The 23733-nt window shown below is 42.1% G+C and overlaps 3 protein-coding genes across 3 annotated transcripts; 2 read left to right on the top strand and 1 right to left on the bottom strand.

Annotated features, from left to right (window-relative positions):
- The first annotated feature begins 762 nt into the window (after positions 1-762).
- On the top strand, positions 763-2937 carry dph3 (diphthamide biosynthesis 3). The gene is made up of 3 exons (XM_028010790.1): positions 763-1312; positions 1990-2064; positions 2290-2937. The coding sequence occupies exons 1-3, from the start codon at positions 1205-1207 to the stop codon at positions 2356-2358; spliced, it is 252 nt and encodes an 83-aa protein (XP_027866591.1). The 5' UTR covers positions 763-1204; the 3' UTR covers positions 2359-2937.
- Positions 2938-3426: 489 nt separating this feature from the next.
- LOC114140646 (pro-opiomelanocortin-like) lies at positions 3427-5242 on the bottom strand. The gene is made up of 3 exons (XM_028010767.1): positions 5121-5242; positions 4751-4871; positions 3427-3984 (listed from the first exon to the last, which is right to left on the bottom strand). Exons 2-3 carry the CDS (start codon positions 4865-4867, stop codon positions 3547-3549), a joined length of 555 nt encoding a protein of 184 aa, XP_027866568.1. The 5' UTR covers positions 4868-4871; positions 5121-5242; the 3' UTR covers positions 3427-3546.
- Positions 5243-20136: 14894 nt separating this feature from the next.
- On the top strand, positions 20137-23183 carry gbx2 (gastrulation brain homeobox 2). Its single transcript, XM_028010697.1, has 2 exons — positions 20137-21435; positions 22302-23183. The coding sequence occupies exons 1-2, from the start codon at positions 20952-20954 to the stop codon at positions 22847-22849; spliced, it is 1032 nt and encodes a 343-aa protein (XP_027866498.1). The 5' UTR covers positions 20137-20951; the 3' UTR covers positions 22850-23183.
- Positions 23184-23733: the final 550 nt, after the last annotated feature.

Here is a 23733-nt window from a genome sequence, read left to right as displayed (position 1 = left end):
GCATAGTTAGTTACCAGCACTAGCATAGTTAGCTACTAGCATAGTTAGCTACCCGCACTAACATAGTTAGCTACTAGCATAGTTAGCTACCCGCACTAGCATAGTTAGCTACCCGCACTAACATAGTTAGCTACTAGCATAGTTAGCTACCCGCACTAGCATAGTTAGCTACCCGCACTAACATAGTTAGCTACTAGCATAGTTAGCTACCCGCACTAGCATAGTTAGCTCCTTCACTGACTCAGTTGCTTCGGATGCAGATGCGGGTTTTCTTCCCTTGGTTTTCTGTCCACAGATTGAAATGATCACATAAAGCATTTTGGGTTCTCTGTTCAAGTTGACCATTTTTAGCCGAATTCTTTTTGTTTCCTTATCTGTCGGTGGACGATGAAAACTACCGCTTTTGTTTTAGGAGCTTGTTAAAGACTCACCTGTTGCTGCCACTGATTAAACCTGGTCTGATTATTAAAGTACAGCCACGAACAGCACAACGGTCACTGAGCTCCGAAAGGGCAGACACTTTCCAGTGGTAAGTTGCTCTCTATAACAGGTTAATGTGGGATTCGGTTCGGTTCTGGTCCAGTGGGGAGATTCTCTGTATTACGGTCTGGAGCGCAGCAGCTGCGGTTTTTTCTCCGCTGATTTGCAGCGACACTCGGCAACAGAGAACCTCGAGGTTCTGGTTGTGATGGACTAAATGAACCTTTTTTCTTTTTGTCTTATATAAAATTTTCCTGGCCTAAATATAACATAAAGACTCAGATAATTAACTTTTTTTTAATACAAACGAAAGATAAAATTCACATCACACCAAGCTAATATTATGTAGTTGTGGTGTTTTATGCTGCCGGGGCAGAACAGCAGCTTAGCTTAGCTTAGCTTAGCTTAGCTTAGCTAGCTTTTGTCTTTATTTCTTTCGGATCTTCAGAGAAACAGCTGCTAGCAGCGCTGCTGATTCTCGGTGTTCTGACAATCAATGCTGCCCGTCAGATTTTCCTACGGTACCACACACCTGTTCTCGAGGTTCAGGTGCGACTTTGGGCACCACTGATCTAAACAAATCAAATATGATTCGCAGCGTCATTCTTAAGTCACCGCCGCCTTCGTCACGGCGTGAGACAGAAACGTCATCACTCTGCGCCGCAGCCCGGCTGGACTCAGCGTGTCGCCGTAAATAAACGGCTGATGGTGTTTCCGGTGAAATATGTCGGTGTTTCATGATGAGGTGGAGATTGAGGACTTTGAGTTTGACGAGGAGACGGAGGCCTACTACTTCCCTTGTCCCTGTGGAGACCGCTTCTGTATAACCAAGGTGAGCGTAGCCTCAGCGCCCCTCGCCAAAGTCCATAGAAAATCTGTTGATTTTAACATTAATTCACCTGTAGGACACACTCACACTGACCTGCTCACAGAAATATCATATTATTGTTAAGTAAAGTGTTCGGCTTGATTCGGCTTCAACTACTGAGACATTTCTCAACTTATTTGGAAGTTATGTTATTTTTGCTTTGTAAGTTATCTTTTTAGCCGAATTTTAAATGAATGCTCTTATTTCACTTCATTTTGCACATTAAGTATTTCTGTTCTTTACATCCCACTAAACTCAAATCCTCCTCTATAAATCATGCTGGATATATCTATCTTGTGGCATTTACGCAACTTAAAAAAAAAAAAAAAACACTAGATCCTTTCTATCAGTTTAGTTTTCTTAAGAAATTTTATGAAATAACATAAATATTCAGAGGAAGAAGAATATCCCAAAATATCTGATATTTTTAACTGTAACTTATTCTTTAGAAGCCTATATTCTAATTTCCTTCTCTCCTCGGAGTACTTTGGACATAACAATAAAACATGTTCTACTGTCTCTTCTTGAAGACAAAGATCACAATTACCTGATGGATGTTTCCCCATTTTAAATAAGTTACTGTTTAAACCTGTATGACCAAAACACTGGTTGATGTTGAGTCCCTGTTGGTGTTTTTAAAGGAGGACCTGGAGAACGGGGAGGAGGCGGCCACATGTCCCAGCTGCTCGCTCATCGTTAAAGTCATCTATGATAAGGTAGCTGACTGGAACAAACTCGACCTTTGACCTTTCCAGGGGCAGGTTATGACAACTCTGAGTATGTTGACCCAGAGTTTCATACGCTGACCTTAACTCTGGGCTCAGATACTCTGAGCTGAGGTCAGCGGTGAAATCTGGAGCAGATAACTGAACCCAGACGTCCTGAAGAAACTCAGTTTGTTGAACCTGGTTTCTGTTCTGAAAGGTTTTTTTGTTCTTCAGGAACTTTTCATGTCTGGAGAAACTGTAGAAGCTCCATCAGAACCTAAACTGCAGCAAGTTCAGACCTGAACCAGAACCTGGACTCGACTCGAAGCAGCCGACACGCTCCAAGTGGAAACCTCACCCTGCATGTCTGCTGGTGGTGCGTTCATGTTCCACTGGGAAACGCCAGACTTCTCCAGGATTCCCTGAACCCGTTTATTCAGAGCAGAACTGTGTCATGTTGACACCAGCCAGATATAAAACTGTTTTAAATCAATCTGATTCATGTGGTTCTGATCCACTGGGTCAATATTTCTAAACTTGTTGGCAGTTTTTCAGCTTCAATTCAGAATTTCTTCCACTTTCTAGATAAAATTTCCTCACATTTAAAAGCGAATCGTGTCGAATTTACAGCAACAGGATCACTTACAGAAATGAAGATTGATCTGTCCCAGTTTGAAAATGAAATGAGAAAAAAACTGGAAACAAAATCAAGATAAAAATCAGAGTATAAAAGCTTCATGTGGACCAGAACCGACCCGTCAGCTTGCAGGATGGCAACATGAATTTATCAGAGGAAAGCAACTTTCCTGCAACAACGTTAGCATCAAAATATATCAAAGGAGGAAGTGAGACTAAATTATAATAAACATTCATTTTTAATGACTAAGTAGCTTTAATTTGCTGCTGAACTGAATTTATGGAGATAAATATTTAAGGAATAAAATCATTTATCTGGTTTCTGTTCTTAATAATCAGATCTTTGTTTAGTTTTAAAGTTCTGGTTCCTCTGCAGAACCTTTACTTTTCTTCTAGCTTTGAACCAAATGAATTTTTGTAAAAATCAGAATTAATATTATAGTTTAAAGTGACGGAGCTTTAAAAATCGTTCTGTCAGGATGATTAGAACCTTCAAACGTTCAAACATCCTGACAGCTTTTGTCTCGTCTGCAGGTGGAAACGAGTTCAGAACTGAACAGTTCACAACTGAACAGTTCATTTGGTTCATTTCTGGTTCAAATGGAGTTAAAACCAGTAAATGTTTGTGTTCGTTCCCAGATCAGATTATTTAGTTTTAAAGTTGAATTTAATGACCGTACTTTGAATAGGCCACTGACCTGCTTTTAAAGAAACAGAACAAAAGACAAACACGTCTTTCCTTTTGCTTGCAAATAACTCATATAATAAATACAGTTATTTACATGGAGCCATGGATATGAAATCCCTCGGAGCGTCTCATTGGCTAACCCCCGGCGTGTCGGAGCGTCTCATTGGCTACATCTGCTCCTCCTTGTTGATGATGTTCTTCAGCAGCGTGACCAGCGGTTTCTGCCGCCCTTCCTCCCAGCTCTTCATGAATCCTCCGTAGCGTTTCCCCGCCGGCGGCCCGCTCCAGCGGAAGTGCTTCATCTTGTAGGATCCGTCCTTCTTCTCCTGCAGCAGCTGCTCTTCCTCCTCCTCCTCCTCTTCATCGCTGCGCCTCCTCATCTCAGCGGGGAACGCCTCGGCCGACTCCTCCTGCACGCCGTTGGACGTGTAGACCTTGACGGGGCGGCGTTTGCGGCCGACCGGCTTCCCCCAGCGGAAATGCTCCATGGAGTAGGAGCGCTTGGCCTGCGGGGCGGCGGGGTCGGGGGGCGGCGACAGGTGGGCGTGGCCTGGGACCAGGGGCGTCTCGGCCGTCAGGTCGGAGCGACAGGCGTGGATACAGTCCTACCGACCCAGAGGATCAGATCCAACTGAACCTTCATATTGTTTAAAGTTATATTACAGAAACTATGATAATATGAAACTTTTAATAAGAAGAAGAAACATTTAACTGGACCACATCTGAAATATTGACTGTTGTCAATAGCAATCAATAATACGGCTACCGCACAGCATTCTGGGGGATGTAGGCAGAGGAAATGTTCATTTAAAAAGTTTTTAACCAAATAATCTACAAAACAGATTTAGAAAAATGAAATCAAACTTCACCGGGATTTTATAAAGAACGATGCTTTTCAGTTAAACTTTATGGAGCTACATTGCTCTCAACAATCTAGATTAATTATCAATAGAAGTCATTTTTCAATAAAAATGTTTTTTTTGTTCTGTTTTTTTCTGAACAAAATCACATAAAATCAAAAATAAGCCCCATTTTTTCACACATTTTGAGTTCATTGTTGATCAGGTCATGGTGATGCTGCCTCCCACCAGCAGGTGGCAGTATTTATTTTTCTCCTCTGCTGCCTCAATTACCATCATAACTAAGAAATATCACAAAATTCACTGCAAATATTTCTAATTTATCTCCAGAAAATGTAATTTTGATCTAAATAAAACTCCTGGTGAAACGGATCAGATTATTATTTAATTTTAACAGGACCTTATTGAAAACAGATATTTATTCATATTTAACAGATTGTGCTGTGAGTTTAGATGAAATAAGGTAGTAAATATGTTCCTGCATGGTTTAATATTTACGGATCATTTTTACCATCATGCTGCTCTCGCTGTTCACCTCCTGGCAGCTCAGACTCTCCCAGCATTGGCTGGCCGCTCCTCTGGCTCCGCCCACAACCACCACGGCCACCAATAGCCACGCAGGACACATGATCCTGTCCACCAATCAGAAACCAGAACATTTTATCTCATTATTATCCACCTTTTGTTACAAAACGAGATGAATATTAAATACTGAACATTTTTATGACTGTAATAAATAATCAAACTGCCATCATGAGTAAAATAAAACATTTAAGGTGAGATTCCAAAACATTACAGTTTATTTTAAGGTTTTAACTAAAAACTAACTTGAATCAAAACATTTTAATTTCTGATGAACAGAGTGAAAAATTAAAACTCACCACAGTTTGATGTTTCTTCTTCTTCTTCTTCTACTTCTTGGTCGCTCCTGTCCTCTGAAGCTTGGAGCGGCTCGTTTATATCCTGCCTGTCAAGGACACACACACATACATACACACACACACTGACACACACACACACGGAGCGTAGCGTCATTCATGTTGGTCAAACACACACACTACCAATCAATGGAGCATCTTCCTCCCTCCTCTTCCTCCCGTCACAGAAACATTTTTTCCTCCCAGTTTTTATTTCTTTATTCTTGTATATTTTATGATGTTTTCTCCATTTTCAGGGCTTAATAATAATAATCTAAGCGTGTCATGTGTGTCCTGAGTGAAAGGTCAGAGGCCGCTTTGTTGGATTAGCGCCCAGGTGTGATGCGGTAACCGCGGCAGGCTGGGATTCAAACCTGCAGCTGCTGCTTTTGTTCAGCCTCAGCGGCGCTAATCACCGATTAGCTTATTTTCCAGGAAGTTCAGCTGCTCTTTACTCAGCAGGTTTTCCATCACAGACTTTAGTAAAAACACCAGGAGTCTCATCTTAACGTTCACAGTTCATCGGCCGAGGAAACGCTCGGCTAACCCGCTAACTGTTAGCTTAGCACTGCAGCAACTTTTAGCTTCCTGTAATTACTTGGCTGGTTTGCTTATCAACAGTTAAGATTCAACAACTAATCAGATTGATCAGTTACTAAAATAATCATCAACTAATTTAGTAATCCATCAATCGTTACCTGGACTCTACAGACTCAGAAATCTGATCTGAACTTTCACCTTTTAATGCCTTAAACCCAACATTTAGCTGATATTTTACTGCTACTGGCTAACCAGTTGGCTGCACTGAATTAGCATCAAAGTTAGCATGTGGCGACAGTGGGAGGGAATAACTCACCTTAAACAGGAGCTGAAACAGCTGAACGGCGCCACCATGAGGAGAGAAGAAGAAGTTTCTCTACAAGATGAAGGAAACATTTTAAAGAACTTCTCACTTCATTTATTTATTTTCCTCCAGTTTGAATCTAAATAATATTTTAAATCTATTTACAGAATCATTTAAATCCAATCAGCACTTTTCTGTGGATGTAAAATAAATATTCAGAAGCTGAAAGCTTGACCCGCTAGCGGCTAGGTGTTAGCAGGCAATACCTTGCTGCTGATTGGCTGATCCCCAAACAGGGAACATGAGGAAGGCCGTTAGCGTTAGCATTAGCATTAAGGCTGAAACGATTCCTCCAATGGTTCCAGGACCTATTATTAAAATTTCTCCAGGAAAATGTACCTGCCTCGAAGCTTCTTTAATTTATGTTTTATAATTTAGTGCACCGTGTTTCAGCCGGGACATTATTTACGTTGCGCTGAGCTCTGACTTCCTCCTCTGAGTTGCTGACCAAAGCTAAGTGTTAGCGGCATAACGTCCAGTTTTCAAGTTCGGCCCGTGGGGATTTTATTGATCCATAATAACGTTCAGGTTTTCATGGTTTTTGGGGACCAGTTAGCATCTTTAAAATGACTGGCGCCATGCCTGCAGTACGGCAGCCTTTCTCCTCCAGGAGCTGCTGGTTCAGAGCTGCAGGTATTAATACAGGTGAGCTGATGAACACGGCGGGCGGCTGAGTAGCTGATGGTTACAGTGTAAGTGTAGCTTTACGGACGAACCGCACAATAAATCTCATATCATCCCGGTCTGAACAAACGGCTGGCGGAGCGTCGTGGCTGTAGACGAGTTTCTGAGTGTGACGAACGAAGGTGCCGTAAAAATCCTGTATTTCTCCCCCGGTTCTTACGTTCGTCCCCTGGTCTACCGGTTCCCCGACTTTAGTTCGTCTGGAACCTGGTCCATTTCCTCATGTCTTACTTCGTTCGTTCGCCTGACCCCCACCGCCCCAAACTCCTGTCTCCTGTTTTCTCAAACCCAAAGCTCAACAGGTATGGGGCAAGGTCAGAGTTCATCTATTAAACATAAACATAAAGATGAATCATAGACATTTTTATGAGCGTATCTGTGAGCCTGACTCTTTATTATTAAATTGAATATAATTTCAGATCTTTGTATAACTTTTCTTCAGGTTAATTTAGAAAGTGAGCTGTTATTGTTACAGGTTAGTTTTATAAACTACAGAAAAGTTATTGTCAGAGAAGCTAAATATGAAAAATTGGACTGATATTGATATCTGATAGTAACACTGCTGTTATACCAGATTTATCAATATTTTATTTTATAGTTTTGTTATCCGATTACTGGATTGATTGTAAGAATAATTGATAGATTACTCGATTACTAAAATATTCGTTTAAACAAAACTAGTTAGCATTAGCGTTAGCTGCTCTCGTTAACAGACCTCAGGAGATTTTTGGAGTCTGAAGCGTTAAAATCAGATTTCAGAGCAAAAATCTCAAATATTCAGAATTTCCCATTAAAATCCCAGTTCAGACTAAACATCTGGAGTTAATCTGATTTATTTATTATCAGATCTGAATTTCCTCCAGCTGCAGAAACGTTTTCCTGACGCAGATCTCTGATCTTTATTTGTTTTTATGAAGCAGAAATTCAGTTTTTGATTTTCTGAACGTTTGAAGTTTGGCTACTTAAAGTCGTTCAGATAGAGAATCATTTTCTTCTTAATGGACTGACTGGACGCAGAACCCATTAGGCCCTCAGCCTTGAACATTCAGTCCATTAGAGACACACACACACACACACACACACACACACTCTGATGTCCTGGAAAGAAAAAAACAAAACAGGAAGCGATGAAGTCAGAGCAGAAAAACTTTTTCTGTTTTTAACTTTATTTTTTTTAACCTTTTTATTCAAATATGAAATATTTTTCATTTCCTGATTCTGAGGAAAACTCTGAGTTTTATTAAGTGTTGAAGGTAAAATTCAACTTTAACTCATTTTTCACTTTACTCTTCATTTTAAAGGATTTTAAATTAATTATGTCATTAATGTTGATGATTGAACTAAAACATCTGAAAAACATCAGTTATTAGATTTGGATGTGAGGCTGAAGCAGTTATTATTTTTGTTTAAATCATATTTAATAGAAATTGTTTCCAGATCTTCAGTAATTGCTGAACATCAACAGCTGTTAGATTTTTGGTTTTTCTGAGAATTTAAAAACATTTTCTGATTTTATTTCCAACAATAGAAATAAATATTAGATATAATTAATCTTCAAATGCTTCAAACCAACAGAGTTCAGGTCATAAACTCTAAATGCTGCCGTGAAGTTTCTCATATTTTTATGTTTTAATAAAATAAAATAAAGGATTGACGGTGCAGTACCGCAGGACTCCAGAAGGTGGCAGCAGCGCACCGAGCGCTCAGCTTCCTGTCAAGTTTCATTAAACCAAAGAAACTCCAAACATTAGAAAAACCCTTTCTGATCAATTACATACCTGCAGTTCCTCACCGTCACCAGCAGGTGGCGTTGTTTCCCTGCAGGAAGCGGACCAATAAAACCTTCATGTTGTGGATGACGTCACTGTGCTGCAGAATAAACATTTTAATTCAGATTTCCATATTTAGGGTTTAAACAGAAACAAATGATGTAATCCCCCGTGTGGCCGCCAGAGGGCGCTCTGACCACAGACATGAACAAACGGAATAAAATGAAATTAATTATTTCAAACATTTCATGTTTTTGAAGTAAATAAAGTTTTTCAGAGAAACTTCACATGTAGATATGAATTATTAATTAATGATGTAATGTTGAGAGGACCAAAACTTTTACTAAAATATTATTTTATCAGCTGGATAATAAATATTATTAAATCATTTTACACATAAATAAAATTAATATAGAAAATAAATTAAAAAAATTCCAACTCAGCTAAAATGAGGAAATAAATAATAATAATTAATATGACAATTTCCTGCAGTTTCTGCTCCAGATTGATCCCAGACCATAATTATTCATACCCCGAGCGGAGTAATAATTATTAATATTATTATTATTATTATTATTATTATTATTATTACATCCCAGGCCTGTAATGGCAGAACTTATAGTCATTTATTTATATTCAAGGGATCAAGAAGGAAAAGAAATGAAAGCCAAGGTGTGTGTGTGTGTGTGTGTGTGTGTGTGTGTGTTTCCACCTCACTGAGCCGTTGACCCATTTCCTGACTGAAGTCCCTGAGGATCTGCCTGTCAGTGGGCGGAGCCTCAGGAGGTCACATGACCCGGATCAGGACTTTGATTAGACCAGATGTGACGATCTGTGGAATTAAATTAGAATCAGGTTTTATTATTATTATTATTATTATTATTATTATTATTGTTTGTCTAATCAGTTTGCAAACAGCAGAAAATGTTTTTTATTAATTGTGCTGAACCAGAAACATCATTTATTTCATTTTCTTTAGGAATTAATAAAATATTTTTAATTTAAGTTGAATTTATTGTTGAAATAAATTCATATTAAATCAACTGAACATTTTTAATATTATTTCACTTTTAATGCTGAACAAAAAGTTTCATTAATGATCTGCAGCTTTCAGACCAGAGAACATTTAACGAGTTTAGGTAACGGGGTTCAAAGTGTGGTTCAGGGGCCGTTTGTGGCCCTCAGTCACAATTCAAAATTAACCTAAACTTTAAGTTTCTTCAGGAAACAAAATCTTACAAGTAAGATGCAAAAGAAAATTAAAATTTAATGTAATTTATTAGTAATAAAAAACAAAACAAATTTTAATAAACTTAATCAAATGAAGCTAAAGTTTAATTAGTTTAGTTTATTGATAGATAAATGAAGAAATAAATAGATTCTGTAACTTTAATGAAAAAGAAAAATACTGGAGACGCCGGAATAGTTTCAACTTGAACCAGTAGAACCATTGAAACCAGTAGAACCAGTTTGAACGGTGAAGTGACCGAGGGTCATTGCACGTAACACAAACCCTGTACATTCTAGACACTAACAGGAACCATAGAATTGTACAAAACTCTGTGAGGGCCGGCGGCGGCCCAGCTCAGTGTAAGAGGTGAACAGAACCTGGTACCAGAAGCCATTAAAATTCTGTTTACATCTTTTTAAACTGTGTGACTGTGAGTGGGAATAAAAATAGCAGCAGGTATGTTGTTCCATATAACACAGTAGGAGTGTAACAGGTAAACCTTTATGGATGAAACTCCACTAAAAACCCACCTGGTTATTTGAAATGTAATCAATTATAAATTTATTGATGGAACCTGAATTAATGTCATGTTTTGATTATTGATTCTATGTTGCTTTGTGTTTCTGTGTTTGTAATGATGTAAAGCACTTTGAAATGCTGCTGAAATGTGCTATACAAATAACATTTGATTGATTGATTGATTGATAGAACCAGTAGAACCATTAGAACCAGTACACCCATCAGAACCAGTAGAACCAGTAGAACAAATAGAACCATCAGAACCAGTAGAACCAGTACACCCATCAGAACCAGTACACCCATCAGAACCAGTATACCCATTACCTCTGATGTTCTGTCTGTCTCTCGGCGTCTCGGTCCAGCTGGGCTCACGGAGCGGAACAAACGGCGCCACCTTAATCCGATTATCCACAGTGTGAACGCCGCTTCCTGAGACGAGCAAAGATGGCCGCCAGCATCAAGACGGCGCCACGCTGCGTTGGCTCCAGTCGTGGTCCCAGTGGGGCCGACGGCCCGGCGGCTCCAGATGATGACCCAGGTTCTGTTCGGTTCTGTGGATAATTCCTGTTTCTGCTCAAACTGAGCCGAGACGCTGCTGCTGCTGACCTCACTGAACGCTGCGGCAGCCGCATGGAAACGTCTACTTCCTGTAACGCCGCCGACCCGTTCTGCTTCCTTAAACTGGACCGGACAGGACCGGACTGTGGCCTAAACAAAACCTTGATCACATTTCATCACTAAATCGTCCTGAGGCGATCAGATTTCAGTTCTGACCCGTTTTAGGAGCTCTGTCACTTTAAATGCTACATTTACACAAAATGGCTGCAAACAGAAGCGCAGGCCAAACACCTTTGAAAAGCAGAAGTGGAGCCTCCTGTACAGCCAACCAGAAAGCAGCAACAGGTTTCTCTGTTCCAGAACGTTTTGATAAAACTAACAATTAATAAAAAATGAATAAATACCTTCCTTTGCATCCAGTGAGAATTTATTTAAATTAAATACTATAACAAATATTTTTATATAAAATAAAAACTGTATTAATTTGATAACTGTTATGATAAAGGTTTTATTAATTTGGTCCAGACGGCCACAGGAAGACTTAGGGTGGGCCAGATTTGGCCCCCAGACCTCGAGTTTGACACGGACGTCAGATTGTTTTTAAACGCTGCAGAGAATCTGCACTAAAGCAGAAGTCCTCCAGGCCACCAGGGGGAGTCTGGAGCAGGAAGTATCTACGTTTTCACGCTGCTGCTCTGTGACATTGTTAGAGATTCGGGTTTGAAACAGAACTTCCTATTAAATCCCGTCTCCTGTGAGGTTTGAGTCGTTGCTCGGCTCCCCCTGGTGGCCTGGAGGACAGAAGAGGATTAACTTTTAACTTCCATTTTCTGCACTTTGTTTTCTTGTGTTTCTTTATATCTGGATCTTTTCTGTCTCTCCTACATGCTTGTGCCTCCAGGCCACCGTACTTTTCCACATTCATCTTCTGGCTGCTCATCTGCATTTTTATATTTTCTGCTGTGAAGGATTTATTGAGAAAATTTCCACAGAAATGTTATAAATATGTCCAGTTTTTATTTCTAGTAAACTTAGTTATTGGTTTTAGTTCCTTGTTTTTCTTATGGAGTATTTATTATTTTATGTTGCATTAGGTGTTACATTTTATAACATTTCATTGAGAAAAAAACAACCATTTTAGATTTTCTTTTGAAATATTCAGTTCCTCCGTTAGTCTAGGTTTAATATTTAATTTTCTGAATATTTTATTCAAGCCCAGCAGCAGTTTGTTGGTTTCTGCATCATAATCTGTTTAAATCAGATTAATTTCCCTGCAGGAGGATTAATTCATCTGAATTTCAATGCTGAGAGGAAAACTTTTTCAGTTTTACAGTAACTGCTGCCGACAGCAGCGTTAAGTCAGCCGGCCTGATGGTGGCGCCGTCAGCTCCAGATGTTGATGCCCAGGAGTTTGTTGAGACCCAGATTTGTCGGATCAAACCGGCGCCGACACGCCGCGGCGGTAATTACCCGGTGATTAGCCGATGATGTGGAATCGCTGTGAATCTGACTTATTAAGGAAACATTAATTGCTGTGTTTCATAACAGCCAGCTGGCTAATTGTCCTGTAATTGGTTCAGACTCTGACGGCGTCTGTGCCGCCGCCTGAAGGCTCGTTGTGGTGAAAACACGCTCGGCTGCTTTCAGCCGGGAAATCACTGAGCATCAGGCTGGATGCTGGGAGAGATTCTGACTCCAGACCCGGGATCACAACACGGACCAGCACCACTCTGCTAACTGAGCTAACGGAGCTAACGGAGCTAACGGCCGTGAAGCACGGTGGTGGCAGAGTCATGACGTCGTCTGTTCAAACTAGACGTTACCAACTGTTTGTCCTAAACTTTCTAAATAAAAACAGTAAACACAACTAATAACATTAAGATTATATGAAACATGGAAGAAGATTAGGAAAAAAGTCTGACATTAAAAATCTAAATTCTCATTTTGGCACTAATCCTCTTCCGTATAAACAGAAACTAAAATGAATGCTGTCATTTAGTGAGTTTTTATGGTTCATAACTGAGAAATAAATACAGAAATCCTTATTTACACTGTAGATGATAAAAATGGTAGATAAATATAATAAATAGAATAATCTAATGTATTACTGTTTATTTCAGATCATCACTCAGCCACCAGTTTTCCTCCAACTCTAACACACACACACACACACACACACACACACACACACACACACACTCCTGACCTGATGAGGATGATTCTGCCTCTTCATCCACCTTGACCTCTGACCTTATAGTGTGCGGCCTCACGTCACACATCAAACCCAGATGACACCTGGCCACGCCCCGTCACGGCACCCCGAGCCTTCAGACGCCATAACGCTGACCTTTGACCCCTGCCGCTGCGCTCGTCAGCTGATGAAGCTGCTCCGTCCCGGCAGCGCTCCAACTGGGCCGTGATGTTCCGCCATGTTGGCTCCATTAGCGGGTAGAGGATCCCGCTGCTAATTAAGGAGTGAGCGATGGAGGCCGCGGCTCGTTACGGCCGCAGCAGAGCGTCTCTCTCCGGATCCGCGGCGTTTCATCGGCGGGTTAACGCGGCTGTTGACTCCGGAGCCCAACCCGCCGCAGACTCATTACCAGCCGGGCAGACATCACTCAGCCCGCCGCTGCAGACTACGGAAGCCCGTAGGAGTCTGGATCAGAACCAGTGTAATGAGTTCACTCAGTAAACATGCAACTGTTTGACTCAACATGTTTTACATTCAATTAACTGACAGAGAAACGAAACATGGAGCCGTTTAAATCTGAGGATGATGTAATTGATTAATTATTATCTTATTGTTATGCTAAGAAGAAATAAAAGCTGAAAAATACAGAAATAAAAACATTATATTATGAGAAAAAATTTAATCCAACTCCATTTTCCCATAATGCCCGCTCCAAAAGCAGGAAGTGGCTACAGCGCAGAGCATTCTGGGTAAATACGACTAACGCTAGTGTGCTAGCCTAGCGCTAGCAGGAGAAATGGTTAGTTTTCTTTAGCCAAAGAAAAATAACCACTAAAATCTGACGCCTCCATCTTGTTTCCATCTGGTGAAGAAGGAAGTTGTTCTCAGTGTCTTCAGAGGTTTTTGTGTCGTTTCCTACAGTGGTTGGTGGTGCAGCGCCCCCACAGGCCAGGAGGGGAACAGGTTTTTCAGCTCTTAACAGTTTAGTGTCGGATGATGAGGTCATGCCTGGCTTTAATTATAGATAAAATAATATTGGTGAATTTATACTGAAAGTGAAGATTTTTATTGTTTATTTTAATCTTTTAAACTGCTGAAATGTTGTGTTGTGTTTGCCTGTTTTAAAGTATTTTATTATGTCTTATTTGTAATGTTTGTAAAAATATGATTTTATCGTTGGACAGCAGGAAGAGGAGTCGGTTCTGTCAGGGATCCTTCAACAGGAAGTAGCGGTTGCTAAGTAGCATGTTTAGCTGTGGTGCCTCTGGTAAGGCCTTCAGCTGATCCGTTTCTGTCTCCTCTTTCCCAAAGGAAACATCTCAATGATTTTAAACCAGCTGAATTTAGTCCAGAGTTTTCCTCCTTTTCCAGCAGCTGTTCACTTTTATGTAGCTTAACTTTATAGATTTAAAACAAGCGGAGATTCATTTTAAAGTTTAACTCTTCATGGAGCAAATGTTTCAGGTTTTTAGGGAACCGGAGCCTCGTTTGTCTTCCTCTGCTCAACCTGGCAGCTATGACCAAAACATTTGAGTAAAATGACAGATTGTCCCTTTAATCTGCGGCTGGACAGGAAGTGAGTCTCCTCAGTTCCTGTCCGTCTCTCAGCTCTCATTAGGCCTCTGAAGCAGAACTAACCGCCGCTGATGCTCAGCCAGCGATCTGTCACAGCTCTTTCATTGGCTCAGAGCAGAAACCCGAGCGCTGCTCCAAACACGGATATCTACTAAATACTGTCACCATTTAAAACAACTAAATAAACTAATTCATCTCTTTAATCTGTTTAGACTGACAGAGACAAAATAGAGGCTCAGTTTCCAGTCATATTCTCTTCATGTTAGTCATTTATTAATGCCACATTTAACAAACTAAATATTTACTACAAATATTACGCATGGCTTATATAGTTTACAAACTTAATATTTAGTTTGAAACTAGATATTTAGGCAATATAAATATTACCCTAATAATTCAGACTTAGGAGTCAGTCTGAACCCAGCTTTTATTTTGATAGTCCACTTCCTCTTATTACATTTAATTAGCTAAACATTTCATTTGTAAATCCAGTTTTTATTTAATTCAGAGGTAAATATTTGGTTTGGAGATAAATTATTAGCTTGCTTGCTAAATATTAAGGAAGGAAATTTGGAGATCAAAATAAATAGCTTGCTAGCTAAAGTTTTAGCTTGAAATTAAGTGCTTAGCATGCTAGCTAGCTACATATTTAAGTAGGAGTTAAATGTTTATTTTAGAATATTGTGACTTTTATAAATGACTAACATGATAAAACTGATCCCATGTTTTCCAGGCTAAAAACCCAAATCTTTTCCAAATGGCTCCAATCAGAGCAGCAATGGCTGCCAAGAGTCAGGAGAATCACCTGGAATCACCTGGAATCTCCTGGAATCACCAGTGAAGGTCAGTGAAGGTCAGCGACGCCCCATCAGCCTGGTCTGGTCGCCGTGTTGTGAGAAGGAGGCGGCGGACAGGAAGCACCAGGTGCTAACGAGGTTACGGCGGCGCAGCGTTTCCTGTGAGAACGCGGCCGTCGTTCATGCTGCTGGTGTCGGATGGAAACACGTCGGGGTCAGACGGGCCTCGTCCTGCAATAGGAGGCCACTCAGTCCAATCAGAGGAAACCAAATTTAGCCGCCTTCTCGTCTCGTCCAGACTGAAGCTGCAATAATTCAATCACTGCATTCTGGAGGCTTTGAGGTAAAAACGGCCTGATCTAATTAGCGCCTCATCTTCCTCATCTTCCTCATCTGTGAACGCAGCAGAAACCGTCCGTTCTCACTGCTACTGCAGGCCGAGGTCAGAGGTCACGGGGTAGAGCCACCTGATTCACAGCAGATCCAGTTCTTTGAGGAGACGATTGGTCCCGAAGAACAGGAAACCTGAAAACACCTGAGTTTGTCTCTCTGGACGTTTCCCTCGTCTGTAGCTCAGAAATGTCTGACATTAATCACAACATTTCAGAGGTTTGGGTGGAAACGCTTTCCTGCGTCGCCGTGGGAACGTTGCCTCGCTGTCTCCTCTGACCATGGCAGGTTTTTCTCACAAATGAACTCTGACCTGATTCCTGCTCCGGTTCCCTCAGGACTCCTTCTCTCCTCCAGGTCGGTTCTGCTGACGAGTGGAAACGAGGCGTTGAGCTGCTGCTGGGGCCAAACAGGAAGTCCTGTTAAATATTACATTAAAATAATTCAAATGATCATGTACACATCTGATTATTGATGGATCTAATGTATAATTTTATTACTGAATTATTGTTGGTTTTTATGTTGATGCTGCTTTTGTTTTTGTAAAATTGAAGGAAATAAAGATTATTTATCAACAAGATAATTAAATTTAAATGCTATATTGAAGAGCTAACTACTAAACACAGCCTGAGTTTGTATATGTAAGGAATATTAATAAGTTTAAACTTTCATTTATTTCTTTGAACACGTAAACTAAATGTTTTCAGTTTGGTTTAAAGCTGCAGTTCGCGCCGCGGCCTGCAGGGGCGCTGCAGCAGCATGACGTCCTGCTGCAGCAGCGTGAGTTAGTGCTGCTGCGGTTTATGACGGGATCTGCTCCCGTCTGATGACTTTAACGAGGCTGTAAGTCCAGCCGCTCATTACCAGCTTTTATTCTGAAGGGCTCAGATCAAAAGTTTATCTGGGCCTGTAAAGCCGCGTCCTCACAAAGTCACAAACCTCTGGCTGTTATTCACACACGTCTCAGGTTTAACATCAGCCTGACGCTCACAGACCAGAGGCACTGGAAAAAATTATTCTGACTTTTCTCAGGAAACTCAAGAACAAATGATACAAAATGTGTCTTTAATTTATTTACTGTTTTTACAGTGATTCTTCCTGTTTTAGTGTCACTAATCCCAAATCAACGTTTTACTAGATAATCTGACTGAACTGGTCCCTAAAAGTCTGTCTTTATGTCTTTATGTCTCTTTATGAAAATCGAGACATTTTCATATCGGCTAATTGAAACCGCCTCAGTGCTGCCCCCTACAGGCCGAACGGGGGAACTGCAGTTTGAACCTGAACAGTTCAGGAATGAACTGTTTCACTTCCAGCTCTGGATGAAGTTGTTTGCAGATGATAACCTGCTGTTTCCGTGAAAACATCGACTGTAAAATATGATTTTCAGAAGCGTTTTGATTTAAAATACACAGAATTTAAAACGTTTCTGTCAAAATAAACTGCTGGTTGATCAGAAGATCCCAAATCCACCCAGTGGTTCAGATAATCTGGATTATTCTCTCTGGTTCAGATCACAGACCATAACTCAGGTCACTGCAAAACACCAAATCTAACAAATCAGTTTGTTTAGTTTGGAGGGGAAATATATTAATACACCTGAAATGAAACAAAACCATCCTATAGATCAATATCAGCTAATAGCCAATAATTCATCAATATTGATAAAAACCTCAGAACTCCATCATCAGATTGATTTAAACAAGATTCTGTATTTTTCTATATTTTGATGAAATTTTAGTTTTATTTTACTTCAGGTGAATCGACACGTTTACACTGTAAAACAGAAAAACTCGGTAGGATTTAATGTTTTTAGTTAAGCTAACAGACGAAGCGCTAGTTAGCTTGGTTAGCTCCATGCCGACCCGATCGGCCCGGTTCTGGTTCTGAGAAGCTTTGGGCTGAAATGTTGGATTGAATTAAAATTTAATGAAGTTAATTGCTGTAAAAAATTAGAATTAAAAACCATAAAAATAAAAACTGAAACAGTTTCAGTTCAAAAAGGTTTTTTCAGGGCGTGCCACGGTGGCGTAGCGGTTAGCGTGACCCGTATTTGGAGGCCTTGAGTCCTCGACGTGGCCGTCGTGGGTTCGACTCCCGGACCCGGCGACATTTGCCGCATGTCTTCCCCGTTTCCTGTCAGCCTGCTGTCATATAAGGGGCACTAGAGCCACAAAATACCCCTGGAGGGGTAAAAAAAACAAAAAAAAGTTTTTTTCTGCCCAATTTCTAACAGAAAATTATTTACAGTTTTTAATCTGTTATTAAAGACGTCAGACTGGAGCGAATGCTGCGTAACGTTAGCGTTAGCTGCTACATGTTAGCATTTAGATCCTATTTTAGCTTAGCATAGCTTCTCTGATATGCTAACTACTTTTAGCTCAACTTGATCGTTTTAAGAAGCAGAAATGAACGAAGCGAAGCCGCTTCTTCGCTGCTGCTAGCACATGTAGCTGTGCATCAGATTTATGGTCCTACCAGAAACATGTGAACACAAAGGTTCCACCCTGAAAACTGATTATGTTCAAATTAAATCAGTTAATCAAAATTAACTTGTTACATTTTAAATCTGCTGCTTTATTTTGATCTAAACTCAAAAACATGAAAAGGATCAAAATTAAAATCCAGATTAAAACCTGGATTTCCTCAGCAGATTAACCTGAATCTTCCCCAACATGGCCGCCTGCTGATCTCCCAGGTAAGCAGCTCCTGTCGGAGCCTTCATCCTCACCATCGCCTTCATCACCATAATGGATGGCAGCGCCGCTCGCCTTGCATGAGGAAAGGTTTAATTAAATCACAGTCCAATCATAATCCATGTTGTTAATTAAACTGGATAATTTATAAGTACAAAAGAGGGTATTTATTAGCTGCTGGTGGCAGCGCGGCGCCGTGCGCGCGCCTCGTGCACGGCGGCCCCACGCACACAGCCGCTGCCTCCAACCTTTTACTATTGATGCCTCGGCGTGATTGATAATGAGCCGGAGAGCGCGGCACTATTTGTCTAATGGCGGTGCAATTAAAGGCCTTGTAAATGACCCGCGCCTCGTTTCATCCTAATCTATGGAATTTTGATTGAATTTGTCGGCGCTAATTGAAAAATACTGCTATTTAATGTCTGCACTGATCAGGCTCCGTAATGACACGGCGTCCCGGTGACCCCGGGGGGGCGGGCCGCTCGTGCGTGTCCTTGACTCAGAGGGGGGGCTGCTCGGGGTCAGAGGTCACACGTGTCCCCTCTGATGCGTTTCGACGCCGCTGGCATTGATGAGCTGCTGCTGAATTGATGAGGAGGTCGTTCCTCCGTCCATCAGCACGCAGTCTGAGGCGAGCAAACATTGGGATGTACGGCGCCACGGCAACGGGAGACGGATCGCCAGATGATCGCCGAGTCCATCAGCGGTCCGATCCGAGTCCATCTGCAAACACAAACCCAGCAGGGAGCAGAACCTGGAGGCACAGCGGGGCAGTTTCTTTCTGTTCCTGCTAGAAATGATCTAAATAACTGAAGTATCAATATTTGATCAGAGAACTGATTATATTGATCAGGTATTAGAAGAATTAATATTTCAGAATCAATCTTCACATCTCCGGAGAGATAAATAACTGTTTTATTTTAAATATTATTTCATCAAATCAAAGATGTTTTCCAGTTTAAGTGATGCTGCCTCCCACCTCCAGGGGGCAGTGTCTCTTCAGCTGCCTCAGTTTCACAAATTACAGTTCATGATTAAAAAGTTACATTTACTGTCACATGAGCACAAATATTGCAAAATTCACTGCAAATGTTTCTAAATTATTTCTACAAAATCAGTGATTTTATTACCAAAAATCATGAAATCCTGGACAAACTCATCAAAATGTTCAGATATTTATTAATATTTCCACAGTTTGTTCATGGATTCTGGGACAACTGGCCCTTTAAGAACATTCATCATGTTTATGGGTCCAAAATAAAAATAAAAATTAAACATTTCTGTTTCTACAGCTTTTAAAATCAAACTCCTAGAAAACCTGCCCAGGCTACCAAACGTCTTACCTGGTTTTTCATGAGAAGATTATGAAATATGGAATCCCAAAATTTCATTCAATCAATTAAAATCATCAAACTAAAAACACTGCAAAAATATTTCAGTTGTAATTTATCTGCTGTGAAAACCAACAGCTGAAGTTTGGATCTAAAACTGGTTTTATTTTGGAGGTTATGGAATCAAATATTCATTATTATGTTTTTAACGGTTTTCATTTTTAAAATCAGAACAAACTCATTAAACGTGAGCCGGTACCTCAGAACCGATTCGTCTTTACGCCGATGATCTTCTAAATGGGTCCAAATGTTTTCTTTGTGTTTCTGCTGAAAACACAGAAAGTATTTATCAGTGAAACACTGCAGATATGAAAGTGTACTGTAAAACTTTCATTTGATTTGTGATTTATCAGATTAACAGGATGACGATCAGAGAAAATAAAGTTTTCTCAGTTTCAAAGATTCTGAAACAAACAGAGTTGTGTCGTTTTTACTTTAATGTTTATTAAGTCACAGAAAAAAATGAACACGATAAAGTTCTGAGAAAAAAGCCTGAATTATTTTAGTTTTGGCCCTAATCTTCCTCCGTACTGCAGTTTCCGTCCATCGGAACCAGAAGTTCAGGAACCCAGGATGAAACTCGGAGTGTTTCACTTTCACTCCGGTTGGCCCCACGCTGAGTGGATCCGGATCGTTCACGAGCTTCGGCTCGTCACCTGACATCCGCCAATCAGAGGCCGAGGGAGGCGGCGTCCTGGCGCTAAAGGCAGCGCAATTAACCAGAGGGGAGCGCAATTCAAATCCAAAACAGTTGCGGAGGCGCGCAGCGGCAGGAAACACACACCGACACACTCCGGCTGCCGTAGCGGGTCAGAGAGGAGCGCAGTCCGGAACCTCGGGTCCGGAACCTCAGGTCCGGGTCATCTCGGAGCGGAGCCGCGTCCTCCCAGTTTGCGCTTTTTTCCTGGAAGCGGCGCATCTCCTGCGGACTTGAGGGAAGAATGCTGATCTGTGAGCGGATCGCCGCCGTCTTCAGCTCCCGGTGACTCCCGGCGGGGCTCCGCGCCCTCCGCGGCCGCCCTCCGCGGCTCTCCCCCGGCCGCCCTCCGCGGCTCTCCCCCGGCCTCTCTCGGCTCCAGCGGCCGGTCTTATGAGCGCGGCGTTCGGTCCGTCCTTCATGGTGATGCAGCGGCCACTCGGAAGCACCACCGCCTTCAGCATCGACTCCCTGATCGGCGGGCCCCCGCAGCCCAGCCCGGGACACTTCGTCTACACCGGGTACCCGATGTTCATGCCCTACCGCTCCGTGGTGCTGCAGCCGCCGCCGCCGCCGCCGCCGCCGGCGCTGCCCGGCGGACACCACCCGCAGATCCCCGGGCTGCAGAGCGGCTTCTGCTCCAGCCTGGCGCAGGGTTTGACGCAGGGTTTGACGCAGGGCATGGCGCTCACCTCCACCCTCATGGCCTCGCTGCCCGGCGGCTTCTCCCCGTCCCAGCAGCACCAGGAGGCCGCCAGGAAGTTCGGCTCGCAGGCGCTGCGGCTGGAGGCGGAGGACGGGAAGAGCTTCCTGCCCGGGAAGGAGTCCGCGCTGCCGGCCTTCCACGACGCGGACGCGCCGCTGCAGACTTCCACAGGTTGGTCCACGCGTGGGTCAAACGCGGAGCTCAAGTTGAGGGAGATCAAATCATCTAAAACACTTTGATTAGTTTCATCTGGTTTATAATAATATTAGTTTAATTTAATTACATCATTTTTGTTTCACTTTAATTTAAAAAAATATTTAAAAACTAAAAATGAACTAAATTCTGACTAAAACACTTGAATCTACTTTATTAATAAAGGTAAATAAATAAGGTGTTTATATTAAATCCTGCAGGTTTTATTATTATTATTATAATTATTATATTTGTAACGAGTCATTAATTATTCCGCTGTTCAAACGATCAACTGAAAAATCTCATTAAAGTCAAATTGGCCCAAATGTGTCAAATTTAAACATTTATCTCATTTATCCAATATTAATTTATCTGTTGAATCTATTATTTAGTTTTTATTATTAATAATAATAATAATAATAATAATAATAATAAAAAATCCGGAATTTCGCTGCTGAAAACCTGAAAGCTGCGCGAGCTTCAGGTTTACTGGCTCGTGACAGATTTGTTTTTTATTTGTCATCACACACACACACACACACACACACACACACACACACACAGAAGGCCGCGTGGAGACATCGGTGCGTAATTACGCGTGAAAGCGGAACGTCCCGCAGCGCGTCCTGATTCCGATCCGGGCCCATGATGGATACCGACACCTTCATCTCCTCCTCCTCTTCCTCACCCAACATCAGTTTATGTTTAAAATGGGGATGAAATGTTTTTCATCTTTTTATGTGGAACATGAACCAAATAAAATTCATTAAAGATGAAAGTTTTTCCTCTTGTGATTGATACGTAGCTGTAATTTCCCGATAATCAGATTATTGTTAATCCCGCAGCCAGAGTTCTGTCCAAGGACGAGTCCAAGGATGAGGACGGCGGCCGGAAGGACGAGAGCTTCTCCATGGACAGCGACCTGGACTACAGCTCCGACGACAACCTCACGTCCCTCTGCCACAAAGAGGACGCGGACGGCGGCGGCGGCCTGGACGACGCGCCGCACCTGCACGGCGCGGCGGGCGGCGGCGGCGGCGGCTGCGCGGCGGGCGGCGGCGCGGCGGGCGGCGGCAGCGGCAAGAACCGGCGGCGGCGCACCGCGTTCACCAGTGAGCAGCTGCTGGAGCTGGAGAAGGAGTTCCACTGCAAGAAGTACCTGTCGCTCACCGAGCGCTCCCAGATCGCGCATGCGCTCAAGCTGAGCGAGGTGCAGGTGAAGATCTGGTTCCAGAACCGGCGCGCCAAGTGGAAACGGGTCAAGGCCGGAAACGTCAACAACAAGTCCGGGGAGCCGAGCCGGAACCCCAAGATCGTGGTTCCGATCCCGGTGCACGTCAGCCGCTTCGCCATCAGGAGTCAGCACCAGCAGATGGAGCAGGCCCGGCCCTAGGACGGTTCGGACGGGTTCTGAGCCGAACCGGAACAACCAGACTCCTGTGACATCATTTGTTTTTGACTCGTTAAATTAAAATGTTTCCTCTTCACTCCGTGACTCTGCTGAGACGGATCTCACTGAACCGTCCGCGGTTCTGTTCGGTTCTTTTTAACGTCTGAGCCCGAGAACGTTCAACCTGCTGAAAGAGCCGCAGTTTTTCACCGCAAAGTGCGCGTGGAGCAGCTGATGATGTAAATACAGACCGGAAGCTGCGCGCGCAGGACTGAATGAAGCTGATAACTTATTTATACACTGATGTGAAAACCTGCGATTAAAGGACGCAAAGTGAGCCGATGCGTTCAGTCTGACTCCTTCACACACACACACACACACACACACACACACACACACACACACACACACACACACACACACACACACACACCTCCATCTGGATTATTAAAATCCAAACTTTCACTGATTATTTACGTTTAGTTTCATTTTTAAGGCCTCCAGTCTTTAACGAAGAAGAAAAACTTCGTAAAAATGAAACAAAATTGGGTTTAAAAAGTGAAAAAGAATCGAAATAAACTGAAGATCCAGATGAAGAACCGCGGAAGCGACATGGCGGCGAGTTGAACTGAAACTAATTAACCCAAAAACAATGATTTCTAATAATTTAGAATAATTTCCCTTCCTCCACAGGGAACATCCTGCCGTTCATCAATAAAATGGGAATCATTCCTGTGAACCGCGCGGCGGCTCCAGGTGAACGACTGACGCACCTGTGCGTAATGAGGCGGGTTGCCATGTGCAAAAGAATCCCCCGATTAACTTCATCTATAAAAATGTAAACTTACTAACATCCTTCAGTTTATATTCATTTTTAATTATTCTAC

This window comes from Xiphophorus couchianus, chromosome 24 (genome assembly GCF_001444195.1).
Source record: "Xiphophorus couchianus chromosome 24, X_couchianus-1.0, whole genome shotgun sequence".
Classification (NCBI taxonomy): domain Eukaryota; kingdom Metazoa; phylum Chordata; class Actinopteri; order Cyprinodontiformes; family Poeciliidae; genus Xiphophorus; species Xiphophorus couchianus.
The sequence above is the reverse complement of the archived record's forward strand: the minus strand, read 5'-3'. Positions and strand labels throughout refer to the sequence as shown.

Coding starts and splice junctions, on each gene's coding strand:
- gbx2 (XM_028010697.1), top strand. CDS start 20,952: ATGAGCGCGGCGTTCGGTCCGTCCTTCATGGTGATGCAGCGGCCACTC. Junction 21,436..22,301: donor GCCGCTGCAGACTTCCACAG/GTTGGTCCACGC, acceptor TTAATCCCGCAG/CCAGAGTTCTGTCCAAGGAC.
- dph3 (XM_028010790.1), top strand. CDS start 1,205: ATGTCGGTGTTTCATGATGAGGTGGAGATTGAGGACTTTGAGTTTGAC. Junction 1,313..1,989: donor ACCGCTTCTGTATAACCAAG/GTGAGCGTAGCC, acceptor GTGTTTTTAAAG/GAGGACCTGGAGAACGGGGA. Junction 2,065..2,289: donor TTAAAGTCATCTATGATAAG/GTAGCTGACTGG, acceptor TTTGTTCTTCAG/GAACTTTTCATGTCTGGAGA.
- LOC114140646 (XM_028010767.1), bottom strand. CDS start 4,867: ATGTGTCCTGCGTGGCTATTGGTGGCCGTGGTGGTTGTGGGCGGAGCC. Junction 3,985..4,750: donor ACAGCGAGAGCAGCATGATG/GTAAAAATGATC, acceptor CTGGGTCGGTAG/GACTGTATCCACGCCTGTCG.